The sequence below is a fragment of the Electrophorus electricus genome, chromosome 8, assembly GCF_041902795.1.
Source record: "Electrophorus electricus isolate QZ-2024a chromosome 8, ASM4190279v1, whole genome shotgun sequence".
Taxonomy (NCBI): domain Eukaryota; kingdom Metazoa; phylum Chordata; class Actinopteri; order Gymnotiformes; family Gymnotidae; genus Electrophorus; species Electrophorus electricus.
The window spans coordinates 26,378,386-26,398,229 of NC_137504.1; the positions used below are offsets into that span (position 1 = coordinate 26,378,386).

At 41.5% G+C, this 19,844-nt stretch overlaps 4 protein-coding genes across 5 annotated transcripts; all 4 read right to left on the minus strand.

The window, feature by feature from the left end:
- Positions 1-187: 187 nt before the first annotated feature.
- LOC118241552 (surfeit locus protein 4-like) lies at positions 188-1,844 on the minus strand (the record flags this gene model as incomplete). The annotated part of the gene is made up of 3 exons (XM_035527145.2): positions 1,736-1,844; positions 1,196-1,382; positions 188-328 (listed from the first exon to the last, which is right to left on the minus strand). Coding segments are annotated over exons 1-3 (333 nt in total), but the record flags the coding sequence as incomplete, so codon positions are not given.
- A 2,093-nt stretch (positions 1,845-3,937) lies between these two features.
- On the minus strand, positions 3,938-6,684 carry LOC145658898 (surfeit locus protein 4-like). The gene is made up of 3 exons (XM_081718570.1): positions 6,572-6,684; positions 6,032-6,218; positions 3,938-5,164 (listed from the first exon to the last, which is right to left on the minus strand). The coding sequence occupies exons 1-3, from the start codon at positions 6,574-6,576 to the stop codon at positions 4,898-4,900; spliced, it is 459 nt and encodes a 152-aa protein (XP_081574696.1). The 5' UTR covers positions 6,577-6,684; the 3' UTR covers positions 3,938-4,897.
- Positions 6,685-8,771: 2,087 nt separating this feature from the next.
- LOC113587214 (surfeit locus protein 4) lies at positions 8,772-15,728 on the minus strand. The gene is made up of 6 exons (XM_027025779.3): positions 15,537-15,728; positions 12,789-12,975; positions 12,032-12,108; positions 11,406-11,449; positions 10,865-11,051; positions 8,772-9,998 (listed from the first exon to the last, which is right to left on the minus strand). Exons 1-6 carry the CDS (start codon positions 15,582-15,584, stop codon positions 9,732-9,734), a joined length of 810 nt encoding a protein of 269 aa, XP_026881580.1. The 5' UTR covers positions 15,585-15,728; the 3' UTR covers positions 8,772-9,731.
- A 480-nt stretch (positions 15,729-16,208) lies between these two features.
- On the minus strand, positions 16,209-19,784 carry LOC113586935 (uncharacterized). Of its 2 annotated transcripts, none has more exons than XM_027025377.3 (2): positions 19,665-19,784; positions 16,209-18,735 (listed from the first exon to the last, which is right to left on the minus strand). In XM_027025377.3, the coding sequence occupies exon 2, from the start codon at positions 18,673-18,675 to the stop codon at positions 16,879-16,881; it is 1,797 nt and encodes a 598-aa protein (XP_026881178.3). In that variant the 5' UTR covers positions 18,676-18,735; positions 19,665-19,784; the 3' UTR covers positions 16,209-16,878. The 2 variants fall into 2 exon arrangements, with proteins under 2 accessions (XP_026881178.3, XP_026881170.3); XM_027025369.3 differs by having other exon boundaries at positions 19,680-19,783.
- Between the last annotated feature and the right edge of the window lie 60 nt (positions 19,785-19,844).

Here is a 19,844-nt window from a genome sequence, read left to right on the forward strand (position 1 = left end):
GCACAAGCTGCTTTTATGGAAAGAAGAAAAGTAATTGCTTATTAATTATCATTGAGAAAATTTTGTCTTGAAATGTTGTTGTCAAGTTATATATATATATATATATATATATATATATATATATATATATATATATATATATATATATATATATATATATATATATATATATATATATATATATATTGTAGGTGGGTACAGTCCAGAAGGCGTTGAAGTACACGTTGATGGCCATGAGCCACACCACCAAGGTGAGGGCGGCCAGTTTGGTCTTGAAGCCGACAGCCACCAGGATGATGAGCGCTGTACCCACCATGTTCTGCAGGATCTGGGGGAGGGCCAATGAGGGTTAGGAATATGCTTCACATGAAATAAAAATGTATGAAATTCACTGAACTATAAAAGACTTGCCAAAGGTACTCCAGCAATCAACTTAATGTGGAGGATATGATAATGACTGAGGTAGTTACTACATTCTCTAGTTGAAGGGATGGGAAGCAGGTATGGTGAGAGAGGGATGCTGTTCCTAAATTCCTCTATATGCTGGCATAATAATTTCTATTTCATTCAGGAATAAAAATGCAGACTTAAGAATCAGTTGAAGAGAATAGCTGCTCTCGTCCTTTACTGCAGGTCAACGTTATCAAGCATTATTGAGGCATCCTCTGGAGAATGTCTGACAATCACGTAAAGAACCCACATTTTTATAGTTTTCTGGAGTGGTTATGTAATAACCCCCACCTTCCTTTACATACTACTGTCTGAAATGTCCACCATCCAAACCATACATTATTCAATATATGCAAATTGATATTCAGTACCTATACTAGTTGGAGCTGAGTAGCATTACATTCCAAGAGAAGACTTCTCTTTAAAAGAAAAAGAAAAAAAAAAGACTTCATCTGCATAATAGGGTTGTTTTTCTGTACCATCCTGTATCTGCTGGAAAAATGATGTGCCTTACACAGGAGTCTGCAGAGGCTTACCCAGAATCCTTTGTGGAAGCCTGCAGAGGCCTCTAGAGACCCCTGTGCTGTACACAGATAATTTTATAAGGATACAGAATCTCTATGATTCAATGTTTAAACCTCGTTTGTCCTGTTAACATTTTATATTACCTCAGAGGGAGAAAGATAGAGAGAGGGGAGGGGGAAAGAGAGAGAGAGAGAAGGATGGTGGGTCCATAGGCTCTCACCGAGAAGAAGCTGGAGTCGAAGTGCAGTAACGTCATGAACATGAGGACGAGCAGCTCTTGGCCGCCCAGCTGCATGTACTGTTTTGGCTCGCTCTCGCCCATCGAGGGCACACCTGCAAACATGCTCTTGCCATCTGACCGTGACTCAGCCAGGAGGAGCAGCAGTCCACCGCCCAGAGCCATGTTCCTGCGGAGGCATATGCAGACAATGGCAGCAGTGATACAGGGCCGCTGCATGTCAGTCTCAAACCACTGCCTCTACTGTATGACAGTACGTCCACACAAATCCACTGCCACTACGAGTGTGACAAAATGTCGGCGCAATTTGACTGCCACTGTACGTGTGAAAACGTGTGACATGCACGTGTGACAACAAAACATATTTTCATATCATCACTGCATAAATACATATATATTGATACATTCATTTCCTTTTAAAACTTGAATGATTCATCCTTTACTGGCTCTGGTGGAGGAATATGATGGGTGTCATCTTACTATAACTTTGTTATTGATTATATGGAATGCAGTGAAACTCACCTCATCAAAAACTTTAAATCCCATAGGATACTGTACGCAACTGTCTGAAAATAAGGTCGATAAATGTGTCAGATTTACCAAAAACACACATGCAAATGTACACATTTACTTCACTCTGAAACACTTAAGTTCAGTACAGAATTGACAAATAAATTTATTTTATATATATATATATATATATATGTATATATATATATATATATATATAAATAAAAGGAGTAATGGCTAGTGTGATTACCATAGAATAAACCACTGACAATACAATCCTGTTATTGCCCTGAATGGTTTTGTGTTCATGTAATTGGCTGTACAATGTCAGGTTACACAGTTACTTGCCAATAATAAACAACATAAATGTCACTAAATAATGATTTAGAATGTATTTTATTAGTCACATACAAGCCTCTTTTAAAAAAGAAATTGTCAGTGATGAGTTATATAGTTCAGCAGTCTGATATTTATGAACAGGTGCCTGAACACTATCAAGTTACCAGTTAATTATCATTAGCAAAACTTTGATAGGAGTGGACATTTGTACTTATTACCTACATTTTGTTCTCTGTATTTTCAATTTTCAACTGAGCAGGAAGGGATTGTCAGTGACCTTGATATTTCAGATGAGGAAAAAAGCAGAGACCTCTTGTGGAAAGTCAGGCCCCTTCTGAACAAAGTGAGGCAAGCATGTCTAAATCAGCTTAGAACGGGAAAATTGTCCATTGATGAGCAAATGATTCCATTTACTGGTCGCTGCCCAATTCGCCAGTATGTACCAGGCAAACCATACCTGACTGGATTGAAGGTGTTTGTCTTGGCCACAGCAAGTGGTATGGTCTTGGTAAACCACAAAATCTAAGGTAAGACCACCTTCAGAGTCAAAGAGGGATTGGGCATTGGAGAACAAGCTGTTCTTCATTTGGCAGAGACTGTTCCCAGAGGAACCCACCTGTTTTTTCACAGGTTCTGTACAACTCTCAATCTCCTGCACACCATGATGGAGTAAGGCTTGGAAGGTACAGGAACTCCCATGAAGAACAGAATTCCAAAGGAGTGCAACATTATAGGGGATCAGGCCACCAAAAAGAAAGGAAGAAGGACATCCGAGATGGTGATCAGGCGAGATCCTGAACTTGCTGTCAAGTGGTTTGACAACAAACCATTGGTCATGGCATCCTCTGCCTATGGCGTTGAGCCACAGGCCACATGCAGTATAGATGGTCTAAGAAAGAGAAAAGGTATGTCCAGGTGTCAAGACCCGTGGCAATTGCTGAATACAACAAAAACATGGGTGGTGTGGACATGGCCGACAGGATGCTAAGTTTCTATAGGATGGCCACTCGCACTCGGAAATGGACAGTGCATAGTTTTCCACTTTTTTGATTTCGCAATCACCAATGCATGGCTGACTGACTGCCAAGTTCTGGGAAAGAAACCACTGAAGTTCCTTGAATTCAAATTGCAGATGATTACTCAGGTCCAAGTAGGAATCTCCAGTGAGAGTGAAGATGACTACACTCCCCCACGTCAAAAGTGGAAACCTCAGCCCAATCCAGCTCCCAAAGATGGTGGCTGAAACACATGCATCAAGGTGTCACAGGTCTGATTGCAACAGCAAAACGTATGTGATGTGTACAAAGTGCAAGATCTTCCTCTGTGTTTCAAAGAAAGGGAATTGCTTTTTGAAATATCATACTCCATAAACATAACTCCATAATATCAAAATACAAACACTAGACATACACTAGAAAAGAGTTACATATAGATTAGCTCAGCTGTTGGTAGTTTTCATCATAAATCTTATGACAATTTGGTATTTTCTTTGGGATTGATTTACTGTGATTATGATTGTTTCTTAGGTAGCATGTTCAGATGTCACATTATATTTTTAAAATAAACATTTTTAAAAATAAAAATGTTTTCAGTATGCTCATTGCCTTCCAAACAATTGGGGAAGTTTAAAAAAATGAATTGGGAGACTTTTTTCCCCCTGGCAGTCAGGAGGATATTTTTAGAGTTGCTTAAAAGGTAAATTAAATGTAAATGAGATCCAGGCAGAGAATACGAAGGAAGAATGACCATTTGTGTAAACAATTTCTACTATTCTTGCAACCCAACATATGAAAGAAAATAAACATTGTGACCTTAAGTGTAAAATAATAAAAATACATTTAAAGCACCATTTTCAGTTCAGTAAATAAGACAGGCTGAGATACATTTTTGCTTTTATTTTTCTCCGCCATGATCCGAAAACAAAAAATACAATAAACTTCTGTAAATCAATGCGGTGCGTTATTATTGTCGAAGACGGCAAAAACACAGACTGAGACAACGTTTGGGTGCAAAAATAGACCTTCTGACCTATTCCACCTGTGTGAAATATGGTGTAACGTTTCTCAATCGGTAAGCCCCCGTTTGCTGTCTTGATCTGAGATATATGACTATTTGGCGCATACAGTAGTCAGTCCAGTGGGAGAGAACCGATGGAAACAGGATTGCATTACAGTATTATTCACAAACGACCCTGTGCACTCTAGACACAAGAGCCATTTATTTAGAAATTAAATATGAGGGTTGTAGGAACAGGGCAAAACAGGACGTGTCCTTAGTCAATTAGAGTCGAGACTCTGTCCAGTCACACATGAATATGGCTCTATGTGCTCGATCAAAGCATTACATTGCTGTTCTCTCACACAGGCTATATATGTACCCATTTCACAGCTATTTCTCCAAGCATCTTAAATTGCACAATCCTAAAGCAATGCACAAAAGTGAAGCATCGTATCGGGACGACTACTTTAACATTGTTTTAAAGATGGAGTTGTGGTGAATGATGAGATTTCTGGCAAGAGTAAATCAAATTTCAGGTGTAAAAGGAAGTCAGCCATAACTCCTTGGACAGTTCCTCATATTCAGGCTGCCTTACCTTAGATGTTATATTACGAATAGGGGACAAACAGATATACAACAACTGCTGCCTGTCTGAACTCACAAAAGCAAAAAAAAATAAAATAAAATAAAAAATAAAAGCTAAAGAAAAAAATTGAGGCAGGTGAGATAGGTGGCTCCGAGGTGCACTGGGATGTCGATGCTGTAAAAAGATTGTGGGTCCTTGTGTCCTGGGCAGTGGCTTTGTTGTTTTCTCTTTTTATTGGGCGTGGGGGCTCCTCACCACTCCTTTTTCTTCTCGTCCATGGACACGCCCCCAGGCCCCAGCGCCACCACTAAAAGCAGGCCTCCAACGACCGATGTGGTCTGGAAGAAGTCATACTTGAGGAAGTCGTGCATGGGTTTGTAGGTGGGTACAGTCCAGAAGGCGTTGAAGTACACGTTGATGGCCATGAGCCACACCACCAAGGTGAGGGCGGCCAGTTTGGTCTTGAAGCCGACAGCCACCAGGATGATGAGCGCTGTACCCACCATGTTCTGCAGGATCTGGGGGAGGGCCAATGAGGGTTAGGAATATGCTTCACATGAAATAAAAATGTATGAAATTCACTGAACTATAAAAGACTTGCCAAAGGTACTCCAGCAATCAACTTAATGTGGAGGATATGATAATGACTGAGGTAGTTACTACATTCTCTAGTTGAAGGGATGGGAAGCAGGTATGGTGAGAGAGGGATGCTGTTCCTAAATTCCTCTATATGCTGGCATAATAATTTCTATTTCATTCAGGAATAAAAATGCAGACTTAAGAATCAGTTGAAGAGAATAGCTGCTCTCGTCCTTTACTGCAGGTCAACGTTATCAAGCATTATTGAGGCATCCTCTGGAGAATGTCTGACAATCACGTAAAGAACCCACATTTTTATAGTTTTCTGGAGTGGTTATGTAATAACCCCCACCTTCCTTTACATACTACTGTCTGAAATGTCCACCATCCAAACCATACATTATTCAATATATGCAAATTGATATTCAGTACCTATACTAGTTGGAGCTGAGTAGCATTACATTCCAAGAGAAGACTTCTCTTTAAAAGAAAAAGAAAAAAAAAAGACTTCATCTGCATAATAGGGTTGTTTTTCTGTACCATCCTGTATCTGCTGGAAAAATGATGTGCCTTACACAGGAGTCTGCAGAGGCTTACCCAGAATCCTTTGTGGAAGCCTGCAGAGGCCTCTAGAGACCCCTGTGCTGTACACAGATAATTTTATAAGGATACAGAATCTCTATGATTCAATGTTTAAACCTCGTTTGTCCTGTTAACATTTTATATTACCTCAGAGGGAGAAAGATAGAGAGAGGGGAGGGGGAAAGAGAGAGAGAGAGAAGGATGGTGGGTCCATAGGCTCTCACCGAGAAGAAGCTGGAGTCGAAGTGCAGTAACGTCATGAACATGAGGACGAGCAGCTCTTGGCCGCCCAGCTGCATGTACTGTTTTGGCTCGCTCTCGCCCATCGAGGGCACACCTGCAAACATGCTCTTGCCATCTGACCGTGACTCAGCCAGGAGGAGCAGCAGTCCACCGCCCAGAGCCATGTTCCTGCGGAGGCATATGCAGACAATGGCAGCAGTGATACAGGGCCGCTGCATGTCAGTCTCAAACCACTGCCTCTACTGTATGACAGTACGTCCACACAAATCCACTGCCACTACGAGTGTGACAAAATGTCGGCGCAATTTGACTGCCACTGTACGTGTGAAAACGTGTGACATGCACGTGTGACAACAAAACATATTTTCATATCATCACTGCATAAATACATATATATTGATACATTCATTTCCTTTTAAAACTTGAATGATTCATCCTTTACTGGCTCTGGTGGAGGAATATGATGGGTGTCATCTTACTATAACTTTGTTATTGATTATATGGAATGCAGTGAAACTCACCTCATCAAAAACTTTAAATCCCATAGGATACTGTACGCAACTGTCTGAAAATAAGGTCGATAAATGTGTCAGATTTACCAAAAACACACATGCAAATGTACACATTTACTTCACTCTGAAACACTTAAGTTCAGTACAGAATTGACAAATAAATTTATTTTATATATATATATATATATATATGTATATATATATATATATATATAAATAAAAGGAGTAATGGCTAGTGTGATTACCATAGAATAAACCACTGACAATACAATCCTGTTATTGCCCTGAATGGTTTTGTGTTCATGTAATTGGCTGTACAATGTCAGGTTACACAGTTACTTGCCAATAATAAACAACATAAATGTCACTAAATAATGATTTAGAATGTATTTTATTAGTCACATACAAGCCTCTTTTAAAAAAGAAATTGTCAGTGATGAGTTATATAGTTCAGCAGTCTGATATTTATGAACAGGTGCCTGAACACTATCAAGTTACCAGTTAATTATCATTAGCAAAACTTTGATAGGAGTGGACATTTGTACTTATTACCTACATTTTGTTCTCTGTATTTTCAATTTTCAACTGAGCAGGAAGGGATTGTCAGTGACCTTGATATTTCAGATGAGGAAAAAAGCAGAGACCTCTTGTGGAAAGTCAGGCCCCTTCTGAACAAAGTGAGGCAAGCATGTCTAAATCAGCTTAGAACGGGAAAATTGTCCATTGATGAGCAAATGATTCCATTTACTGGTCGCTGCCCAATTCGCCAGTATGTACCAGGCAAACCATACCTGACTGGATTGAAGGTGTTTGTCTTGGCCACAGCAAGTGGTATGGTCTTGGTAAACCACAAAATCTAAGGTAAGACCACCTTCAGAGTCAAAGAGGGATTGGGCATTGGAGAACAAGCTGTTCTTCATTTGGCAGAGACTGTTCCCAGAGGAACCCACCTGTTTTTTCACAGGTTCTGTACAACTCTCAATCTCCTGCACACCATGATGGAGTAAGGCTTGGAAGGTACAGGAACTCCCATGAAGAACAGAATTCCAAAGGAGTGCAACATTATAGGGGATCAGGCCACCAAAAAGAAAGGAAGAAGGACATCCGAGATGGTGATCAGGCGAGATCCTGAACTTGCTGTCAAGTGGTTTGACAACAAACCATTGGTCATGGCATCCTCTGCCTATGGCGTTGAGCCACAGGCCACATGCAGTATAGATGGTCTAAGAAAGAGAAAAGGTATGTCCAGGTGTCAAGACCCGTGGCAATTGCTGAATACAACAAAAACATGGGTGGTGTGGACATGGCCGACAGGATGCTAAGTTTCTATAGGATGGCCACTCGCACTCGGAAATGGACAGTGCATAGTTTTCCACTTTTTTGATTTCGCAATCACCAATGCATGGCTGACTGACTGCCAAGTTCTGGGAAAGAAACCACTGAAGTTCCTTGAATTCAAATTGCAGATGATTACTCAGGTCCAAGTAGGAATCTCCAGTGAGAGTGAAGATGACTACACTCCCCCACGTCAAAAGTGGAAACCTCAGCCCAATCCAGCTCCCAAAGATGGTGGCTGAAACACATGCATCAAGGTGTCACAGGTCTGATTGCAACAGCAAAACGTATGTGATGTGTACAAAGTGCAAGATCTTCCTCTGTGTTTCAAAGAAAGGGAATTGCTTTTTGAAATATCATACTCCATAAACATAACTCCATAATATCAAAATACAAACACTAGACATACACTAGAAAAGAGTTACATATAGATTAGCTCAGCTGTTGGTAGTTTTCATCATAAATCTTATGACAATTTGGTATTTTCTTTGGGATTGATTTACTGTGATTATGATTGTTTCTTAGGTAGCATGTTCAGATGTCACATTATATTTTTAAAATAAACATTTTTAAAAATAAAAATGTTTTCAGTATGCTCATTGCCTTCCAAACAATTGGGGAAGTTTAAAAAAATGAATTGGGAGACTTTTTTCCCCCTGGCAGTCAGGAGGATATTTTTAGAGTTGCTTAAAAGGTAAATTAAATGTAAATGAGATCCAGGCAGAGAATACGAAGGAAGAATGACCATTTGTGTAAACAATTTCTACTATTCTTGCAACCCAACATATGAAAGAAAATAAACATTGTGACCTTAAGTGTAAAATAATAAAAATACATTTAAAGCACCATTTTCAGTTCAGTAAATAAGACAGGCTGAGATACATTTTTGCTTTTATTTTTCTCCGCCATGATCCGAAAACAAAAAATACAATAAACTTCTGTAAATCAATGCGGTGCGTTATTATTGTCGAAGACGGCAAAAACACAGACTGAGACAACGTTTGGGTGCAAAAATAGACCTTCTGACCTATTCCACCTGTGTGAAATATGGTGTAACGTTTCTCAATCGGTAAGCCCCCGTTTGCTGTCTTGATCTGAGATATATGACTATTTGGCGCATACAGTAGTCAGTCCAGTGGGAGAGAACCGATGGAAACAGGATTGCATTACAGTATTATTCACAAACGACCCTGTGCACTCTAGACACAAGAGCCATTTATTTAGAAATTAAATATGAGGGTTGTAGGAACAGGGCAAAACAGGACGTGTCCTTAGTCAATTAGAGTCGAGACTCTGTCCAGTCACACATGAATATGGCTCTATGTGCTCGATCAAAGCATTACATTGCTGTTCTCTCACACAGGCTATATATGTACCCATTTCACAGCTATTTCTCCAAGCATCTTAAATTGCACAATCCTAAAGCAATGCACAAAAGTGAAGCATCGTATCGGGACGACTACTTTAACATTGTTTTAAAGATGGAGTTGTGGTGAATGATGAGATTTCTGGCAAGAGTAAATCAAATTTCAGGTGTAAAAGGAAGTCAGCCATAACTCCTTGGACAGTTCCTCATATTCAGGCTGCCTTACCTTAGATGTTATATTACGAATAGGGGACAAACAGATATACAACAACTGCTGCCTGTCTGAACTCACAAAAGCAAAAAAAAATAAAATAAAATAAAAAATAAAAGCTAAAGAAAAAAATTGAGGCAGGTGAGATAGGTGGCTCCGAGGTGCACTGGGATGTCGATGCTGTAAAAAGATTGTGGGTCCTTGTGTCCTGGGCAGTGGCTTTGTTGTTTTCTCTTTTTATTGGGCGTGGGGGCTCCTCACCACTCCTTTTTCTTCTCGTCCATGGACACGCCCCCAGGCCCCAGCGCCACCACTAAAAGCAGGCCTCCAACGACCGATGTGGTCTGGAAGAAGTCATACTTGAGGAAGTCGTGCATGGGTTTGTAGGTGGGTACAGTCCAGAAGGCGTTGAAGTACACGTTGATGGCCATGAGCCACACCACCAAGGTGAGGGCGGCCAGTTTGGTCTTGAAGCCGACAGCCACCAGGATGATGAGCGCTGTACCCACCATGTTCTGCAGGATCTGGGGGAGGGCCAATGAGGGTTAGGAATATGCTTCACATGAAATAAAAATGTATGAAATTCACTGAACTATAAAAGACTTGCCAAAGGTACTCCAGCAATCAACTTAATGTGGAGGATATGATAATGACTGAGGTAGTTACTACATTCTCTAGTTGAAGGGATGGGAAGCAGGTATGGTGAGAGAGGGATGCTGTTCCTAAATTCCTCTATATGCTGGCATAATAATTTCTATTTCATTCAGGAATAAAAATGCAGACTTAAGAATCAGTTGAAGAGAATAGCTGCTCTCGTCCTTTACTGCAGGTCAACGTTATCAAGCATTATTGAGGCATCCTCTGGAGAATGTCTGACAATCACGTAAAGAACCCACATTTTTATAGTTTTCTGGAGTGGTTATGTAATAACCCCCACCTTCCTTTACATACTACTGTCTGAAATGTCCACCATCCAAACCATACATTATTCAATATATGCAAATTGATATTCAGTACCTATACTAGTTGGAGCTGAGTAGCATTACATTCCAAGAGAAGACTTCTCTTTAAAAGAAAAAGAAAAAAAAAGACTTCATCTGCATAATAGGGTTGTTTTTCTGTACCATCCTGTATCTGCTGGAAAAATGATGTGCCTTACACAGGAGTCTGCAGAGGCTTACCCAGAATCCTTTGTGGAAGCCTGCAGAGGCCTCTAGAGACCCCTGTGCTGTACACAGATAATTTTATAAGGATACAGAATCTCTATGATTCAATGTTTAAACCTCGTTTGTCCTGTTAACATTTTATATTACCTCAGAGGGAGAAAGATAGAGAGAGGGGAGGGGGAAAGAGAGAGAGAGAGAAGGATGGTGGGTCCATAGGCTCTCACCGAGAAGAAGCTGGAGTCGAAGTGCAGTAACGTCATGAACATGAGGACGAGCAGCACTCGGCCGCCCAGCTGCATGTACTGTTTTGGCGAGCTTTCGCCCATCGAGGGCACACCTGCAAACATGCTCTTGCCATCTGACCGTGACTCAGCCAGGAGCAGCAGCAGTCCACCGCCCAGAGCCATGTTCCTGCGGAGGCATATGCAGACAATGGCAGCAGTGATAACAGGGCCGCTGCATGTCAGTCTCAAACCACTGCCTCTACTGTATGACAGTACGTCCACACAAATCCACTGCCACTACGAGTGTGACAAAATTTCGGTGCAATTTGACTGCCACTGTACGTGTGAAAACGTGTGACATGCACGTGTGACAGCAAAACATATTTTCATATCATCACTGCATAAATACATATATATTGATACATTCATTTCCTTTTAAAACTTGAATGATTCATCCTTTACTGGCTCTGGTGGAGGAATATGATGGGTGTCATCTTACTATAACTTTGTTATTGATTATATGGAATGCAGTGAAACTCACCTCATCAAAAACTTTAAATCCCATAGGATACTGTACGCAACTGTCTGAAAATAAGGTCGATAAATGTGTCAGATTTACCAAAAACACACATGCAAATGTACACATTTACTTCACTCTGAAACACTTAAGTTCAGTACAGAATTGACAAATATATAAATAATAATAAAAAAACATTTTATATATATATATATATATATATATATATATATATATATATATATATATATATATATATATATATATATATATATAAAAAAAAAATATATATAAAACAGGAGTAATGGCTAGTGGGTCATTACCATAGAATAAACCCCTGACAATACAATCCTGTTATTGCCCTGAATGGTTTTGTGTTCATGTAATTGGCTGTACAATGTCAGGTTACACAGTTACTTGCCAATAATAAACAACATAAATGTCACTAAATAATGATTTAGAATGTATTTTATTAGTCACATACAAGCCTCTTTTAAAAAAGAAATTGTCAGTGATGAGTTATATAGTTCAGCAGTCTGATATTTATGAACAGGTGCCTGAACATTATCAAGTTACCAGTCATAATTCTGCAGAGTATTCAGAGATATTAGACTATTATTAGTCAGAGCAAAATAGTGTTTTTGTTTTACCTGTAGTGCAATAATGCCAAATAATCCAAAGCAAGCATACTGTACAAAGTTTCTGCTGAGAATCAGCACACAGCCACCTGCAAGAGAAAAGCACCTGTCAGACTGCTAACGGTCTTATCTGACAGCATTACTCATTACCATGCCCGTGCTTCTATGAGAGTAAACCTCTCTGAAACAACCTTAGATGTATGTGGGTATTTTTAACTGCCGAATGATGAATACATCGGAGCATCAACATTCAATTTATATTTGAAAATATTCTAACCCAATGCTTAAAGGATACATTTTCTTCTGACCTTTGCAAATATATTATGGCCATTTTTATATTTACTATATAAATCACAGATGGCTAATGTTTGTGTGGAACTTGTAATAACTTTTATCCTATTTCATCACTTGTGGATGCCAGTTCACCGTCCTGAGACCCACTTGACGGAACCACTAAGGTCACTGTAAATTACAACACATTACAATGCGATCACAAGTGCTATTCACAAACAAGAACATTTTATGTGAGCCCATTGATGTCATATCATACCTCTAACAACTCATTTATTATTTCCTCATTTGTATCATAAAGGGGAATGCAGAAATGGCAACAACTGACCGCATATTGCGCAACCCTAACGCTCATAGCACATGGTAAAAAAATAGATTTCTTTTGGTCTTCTCCAATATCCACTGCAGCCAATTCCGCGATTTAAAAAATGATACATCGTCACGGCCCTAAAGCCATCAGACCAGCCTGTGTCCTCACCCAGCTGCCCTAGGAGGTTAAGCAGCACGAAGCAGGTGGCCAGGAAGTAACCGCAGCTCCAGGTGGCCTCGATGTAGTCCCTTTGCTCGTACCACTGGAACCACATGCGGATGCCATCCTCCAGGAAGGTGCTGATCAGGCACAGGCGCGCCAGGTGGGGAAGGTACTGTTTCGTCACTCGAAGGAACTGTGGGGGAGCGAGGGAAACACTTACTTTCCAAGCTGTCCAGACTCCTGCACGTTTTGTTCTGGAAGTTATTTGTCAGTCAGTATCAAATATAAATAATGTCTCATGGGACTAGTAAGACTGCAGGAATTTTTTTCTATAGATTTCCTAAGTGATATGTGAGGTTTTCTAGCCCCTCACCAGGGAACAGAGAAAAGGAAGAAGACTCCCATCCCCAGTATAACAATTTAGACTTTTTCCTCCAGTATTATTTTTCCCCCCCTTCTTTTTCACTCAAGCGTCTGCTGCCGTAGCACACAAAGTGCCTGTAATGTTCACCCATTTCCCTTGTCGTCTTGATGTTCATCACAAAAAATGGCACGTCTCCATAGACCACAGGAAGTTTAACAACATGTAACACACATGCTGAGATGCACGAAACATCCCTCGCCAGATCTCCTCCTGAGAGAGACGGTTTGGGCTTAGTTAAGGTGACAACATGAGTGACAACACTTGGTTCAGTTTTTCATGGTCACTAATTTTTATCTTCCTTTTTTCAGTGGAAGTAATTCTATTTATCGGTAATACAGTCCATTTTAAAACAAGCAGAAGCCTAAATGGCAGTATTTTATGTCCATCTGGACAAACGTGTCTGCTAAATGCTGTGAACGGACATGTACACGTGACAGTAGTTCCTATTTATTACAGATACTGAGGAAACGTGTGAAACTATGACAGTAAAGTAAATTTTACTTGTGCTTGATTTACCAAAGACAGTAAAGCGATGTACTTTGCCCATTTATCAGCGTGACTATACCCTGAGGCAACTGAGATAACACTGTGGAATAAAACTCCTCCTTTAGAACTTGGACATTCTTTCTGAATCAGACCAGCTCTCATATTTCCTCCTAAACAATACCCATTCAAAGTCACCAAAATTATGTTTTGAGGTTACTGTCTAACAGGATATTCTTTCTTTTCATTAAAATAGCATAACAGCCCTTCATGACAGCCTTTTCTGCATACTGCTTCTCATGTGGGCATGGGGTCATGAAAGCATGACCTGATTGGCTGCCATGTCAGTCAGTATCACATTGCTGAGATTGCTTATGGGACTTGTTGAATAGGGATTGGTTGCGCTGTGTTGGCAAGTGCTGATGTGGACCATTTGGTGGGAGGGGTTGTAGGTGTGGAGGCAAACAGTATCTGTGTAGCTCACATGGGCATAAGTGGTGCAGTGGAGCACACTTTCTAAAAATGTTTAGCATATAGATAATGCCTGTGCAGAGCAGAATACATATCTGGCATCTTTGTTGTCTAATAGTTATCAGAGCCAGAATTTTGAGAGTTTAATTTGTCTTGTCAACACAAAACTGCAAACCATTGTTACATTTATTACAGCACAGGATGTAACTCATGTGACAGATGTAAATCTGAGATACTGTGTCCCCTGAGCTGAGGCTGAAAAAGTGGCACTGAGCAAGGACTAAAACATTTACATATTTTGCCTAACCTAGGTTTGGCATGCAGTCATAGCTCTTGGCTGTCGATAGAGCAAACAGAAAAGTGAGCACACACAGTTCAGTGCATCCTACTTATTAACAACTCGTACAAGTACTGTGTTCTCAAGACTGGAACAGTTCCATGTTGGGCTGCACTAAGGCTATACGGTACAGTACTGTTCAAACACAACTTGAAACCTGAACTCTCAAGATCCTGATTTAGATCTGCAAAGAGGATTCCCGTTACATCTTAGTCTTGTAACCATCACAAGACACAGCACATTCCTCCTGTCTACGGATCACACGGACTTTCCCGTACAACATTTAGGTTACTTCCTCTAGTTCAAGCAAGGATTAAGCAATCCCTCTGACACAACTGAGCAATGGCTGTCTGCGTATACAAAACTTCACGAAGAACTCCGACCAAAGAAAAGCTGTCACCATCAGTTGTACCATGTTATGTGAAGCCTCAAGCCAGAGATACGATAAACTACACAGCATCCGATAACGACACGATGGGTATAGCCGTAGATATGGTTATTGGAGTCGACTGATCTAGGTTAGCCGCATTTAAGGACGTCGGCCCTATTCTAGACGTGAAAAACGCAAACACACACATTGGGGAGAGCAGAGCTGCTAAAACAGCTAGCTAACTGTTTAATCTACGCATACCGCAGCCAGCTCGATAGTCGCCCAACACAATCTAAATTTTACAAACCGCACTCAGCACTCTCTTTTTATACGGGGTAGCGATCTTAACCAACCTACCTAGCACCAAAACGTAGTGTTATCCGCTTCAAATTAATCAAAAGTTACGAGGTCAGTTATAGTCAGACCCAATCTTTCCCGATTTTTCAAAACCTAAACAAACTCGGTCTGCAAAAAAGTACGGATAATAGCTTTGCTAGATACAGCGCAGTTAGGAGGCTACTAGCAAGGCATTTTAGTTTTTAAGCTATATCAGTACAGTCGACTCCTAACGTCCGTCTCACTGAACTTTGCTTGCTAGCTGAATTAGCGTTAGCTAACTAACCCCAGCTAGCTGCAAGGATTTGACGTCCCCGTTAGACACAGCGTTACCTGATCTGCCACGTCCTCGGCTGTACTCATGAGATCTTCTTGTCCCATGGCGTACAAACGTGAAAGAGTCTTAATATAACACTAATATGCAGTATGTTCTCGCCTATTCTGAAAGACCTCTCCGACTATAGCTCTCCTGCCTGTCCCTGCAGACTAGGCCGCCGCCGTCCCACAATTCTTCGCGCTACCACGATAGCCCCCCTAACATAAAGGCTCCGGGCCGCTTTGTGCCACGTATGCTGGGGAGGTCATGTCTGCAAACGCAGTGGAGCACAATGTAGAAGTCCTCTAACTAAGCCTAGCACCATGCTGTACTGAATAACTTAATATGTGCTCAGATGTGTTAAAGAACCGTGTAAGGCACAAGCCTGTGATTTAATGCCATATTTATCTGTGGGTACAGATTACAACTTTTTTATTAGGCCTATGCTCAGAATTGTTTCATGGCATTACCCCTGCTCTCTGATTATTTTGTCCATTTTGAGCCAAGTTGAAAATACCAATATGTGTAAACCATTTGGGGTTTTTAAGTGGTTCATTCAGGTCACCGAATATTGATTCTTTCATTTATAAATGGCAGTATTCCACTTTTCTCCAGTGTTTTAGTAAATTCACTGTCAGGCCTGACAACTTGTTCTTCTAATTGAAACCAATGAAGCACAAACAGACCAATGCAAGTCAACAACACTATTTATTTAGGGACTTAACTAAACTACACATACATTTGTAGGGGAAGATACAGTAATGGATACAGAACATGTGCACGAATAAGTACGCACAATATAATCAGGACACGATTAAAGGGGCACATGATGCACTGAGAAGGATGCATAAAGTATTAATCAGACCAAAAAAATTCCTACCATGTCATGCAGGTAATTTAATGTATTCACATTCTCATAACATGAACAATCTAAAACCACTCTGTAAGAAGTGGGTAACTACGATCTAGAACTAAACAATGACTATTTGGTCACTCTGCCAGTTAATATACAAAACACATTATATCCTTAAACGAAAAATTAATTCAGACAGTAATAGCCAACATCCATTTTCTTAAATCAATGAGCAAAGGCTCTGTAGCACGATGCAATGATTAAAAGAACAGGGGCAACAAAGTCACTGCAGATGCTACAATGTTTGCCCAATTCCGGCAATGCCTACAGCTCCTTAACAACTGCAAGGGCTTTGGCCCCTATTTGCTCAACCACCTTGGTGGCATCAACTCACACTTAAAGTGTGAAAATATAACCTGAGGGGGTGAAGAGACTTTAGCACTTACATTTTAATCGCAACAGTAGTAACTCAGCTAATTCACCAACATCATGAATGTGTAATTTCGTCATGTTTCCTGTCTGCATACTGCATCCCCTGAGCTGGAGGCTGTGTTTTCTCCAGCTGAATGACTGACCACAAATGGTAAATCAGCAACTGTTGCTTTCAGTGAATCTGTGTAATTGGCCTTGGCCATCCACACCTGTCGTCTGACAGCTACAGATGCTGCCATGATCCTTCCAGAAAGTTCTGCCTGATGTGAGGAGAGCTGGAAAATGAACTGTCCAATGAGCTTAAGCTCGCCGAGAATCCCTGTAAGCCTCTGAGGTTGGTCTTCAGAAATCTCCACCAAAAGACGCTTTTGATAGTCTGACAGGTATCGCAAATAGTTAGCCATTTTGGCCAGCATGCCCGCAGTCTGATATGTCTTTTCCATTAGCACTTCCGTAAACTTCCAACGCTCAGCAGGAAAAGATTGTTCTCTATTCTCTGTGGGTCTAACAGCTTGGAAGATGGCTGACATGAAGCTGTTAACTTGAGGCATGTGGTCATAAGCTGAAGACTGGCATTCGTGAAGCTTATACAACTCTGAAAAAACTGTCCTGAAAGACTTTGTGCTTGCTGGGTTGGACCACGAGCTTTGCACCAAGTCCTCAAATTCTGGAACCATGACTGGATATGGCGGATCAGAACTTGTGGGTGATTTGGGAAAGCTGATGCCCAAGTATCTGGCTGCACGTCCTACGAGCATCTGCAGCTCGTTGGATGCGAGCATCTCCTGTGTGTCCACATCGTTCACAGGCGGCTGAGAATCTGCTTCTCTTTCACCATCAAGTGGCAAACCTGATCCTGCAGCACAGGAGACGCCTACGGTCCTCTCTTCTTGTTTCACTACAACTGTTGGGGCAGCGCATTCAGTTACCAGAGAATCCAAAGCCCGCTGCGCCTGACTCTCCTGGGATAAGCTGAAGACCCGAGAGCTTTCCACAGCATTTGGGCAGATGGGAGGAAGGACAGCTGCGGAACCCCTTCTCTCTAGGACGTCCATCCTCCTCTCCAGCATGCTCCACTGAAACTGCACAGCTCTCTGTTGGGCTTCCAGCTTCTGTTCCACCATCTCCAGCAGGCGCCCGTGCCGCTTTGCAGATTTCCTCGACTCCCGCCGCGTCTTCTTCCCCTTCGCAGACTCACATGAGGAGGAGTCAGACGAGCTCCAGGACGAACACGAGGGCAGCGACGGGGAGCGTTTCCGCCTGTGCCCGTAACCCCTGCTGGTATGGTGCGTGCAGCACGAGTCACACCTGGATGAGCGGCGTCTCTTGCGGGATGTAGAAGGCATCTGCGGAGGGTTCACGTGCTCCACAGGTGGAGCCGGGTCTGCCGTGTGCTGCAAGGCCAAACGCGACACGTAAGTGCCTTTTACCACACCGGCGTTAGGCTCGGACAGGCCCGGAGAAGGAGACAGAATAGTGAACATCACAGGCACGGTGGAGGACGACGGCGCAGGCGTCGCCATTTCGGTCCGCGTTGTGGTGGGTACAGCAGTCGCTACCTTCGCTGGTCTGGATTCTGAGATGGCAGTGGGTAAAGTCGCTGGCTCAAGCTTAGGCACAACTCCGGTCTGCGCGGCTTCGTTTTTCCTCTGCTGCGCCTCCTGGTGTATCACCTCCTGCACCTTGGTGAGGCGCTTGATACAAGTGCTCCAGTCCATCTTCGCACAGTGGGGACATTTGCCATATTCCAGGACTGCTTCTTTAGCATGCTGGATACCCAGGCAGAGTAAGCACTTCTCATGGGTGTCCTTGGACTGGATTTTATAATTGCGGCAAGCACACCATGTAAATTTCACAGACGAACTCGCCATGCTGTATGGGATGTCGTTTACAGTTTTACGGCAATGACCAATTGTTTATACATAGATTTCCTGAAAAGACACACACACACAAACAGTGCATTGGCTTATTTAGCAAGAAATGTAACATGTACAGTAGCTCAAAGCTACCAAGCTACGTGAATGTGTTCCCACTCATAATGGACTACAACTTAGACCACAGCAGAATTGGATGCAAACCATTTTGCGGACAGTGTAGATGTGTGTGGACACAATCTACAGACTTATTTTAAAGCAAGATCACCAGACAAGCAGCATATTTTGTTATTCTGTTCCACCATGCAGTTCACTGACAGCTATAACTGATTTTCCTTATTACATATTCTGAGAGAACCTTAACTTAAAATGTGGTTTTGAGGGGATCTCAAAAAATAAATACAAATGCCACAATCCCTCTAATTCTCGTATCTGATAACCATGTGATTAAGTATCTTAGTATACATCTAAGATATCGATGCATTTCAATTTACTCAATGTATACAGAACGTTTGTGTTTAATGTTTAAATTTAGCTACCTTATGTACAGTCACTTTTTTTGTCTGTATTAGAAGTGATGTATCCTTTCTGTTTTATCCATACCTACTTCCATGTCCCTCAACAGTTTTAACTCTCCATTACATTCCTGTTCCAACTAAGATCAGCACATTTAGAACAGCCTAATGCATTTGTTCGCATATGGCAAATTCATACCCCGACGTTTGTGTATCTTCCGTGGAGGTTTTTATACTCCATTTTCCCTACAGTGTGACACATTTTGCTTAGTTTGTAGCTAGCGATAACGTTAACTTAGCGATCCAGCTAGGACAGCACAGTCGACTCAGATAGGGCTGGCTTCACGATTCTCTTCACTGACGTCTCGTGGTTTTGCCCACTAACACTCGCTTCGTAAACTGTGAGACAGCTTATCACAGCACATTTACAAAACGGCTTAGCAATAAAAGTGGGGGGAAAAAATTACTTACACCTTCGTTTCTTACCATAAAAAAATGATCGCAAACGTGTGAGGTACCTCAGTCTTCTCAACCCAAACCAATAAAAACATACAACATGGCCCCCCTTTCTGACGTCATATAGCCAGCGACGGACCCTCGGACATCTCTAGTAAAATCAACAGTTCAATGCTGAGTTTCATCTTCTCAGCA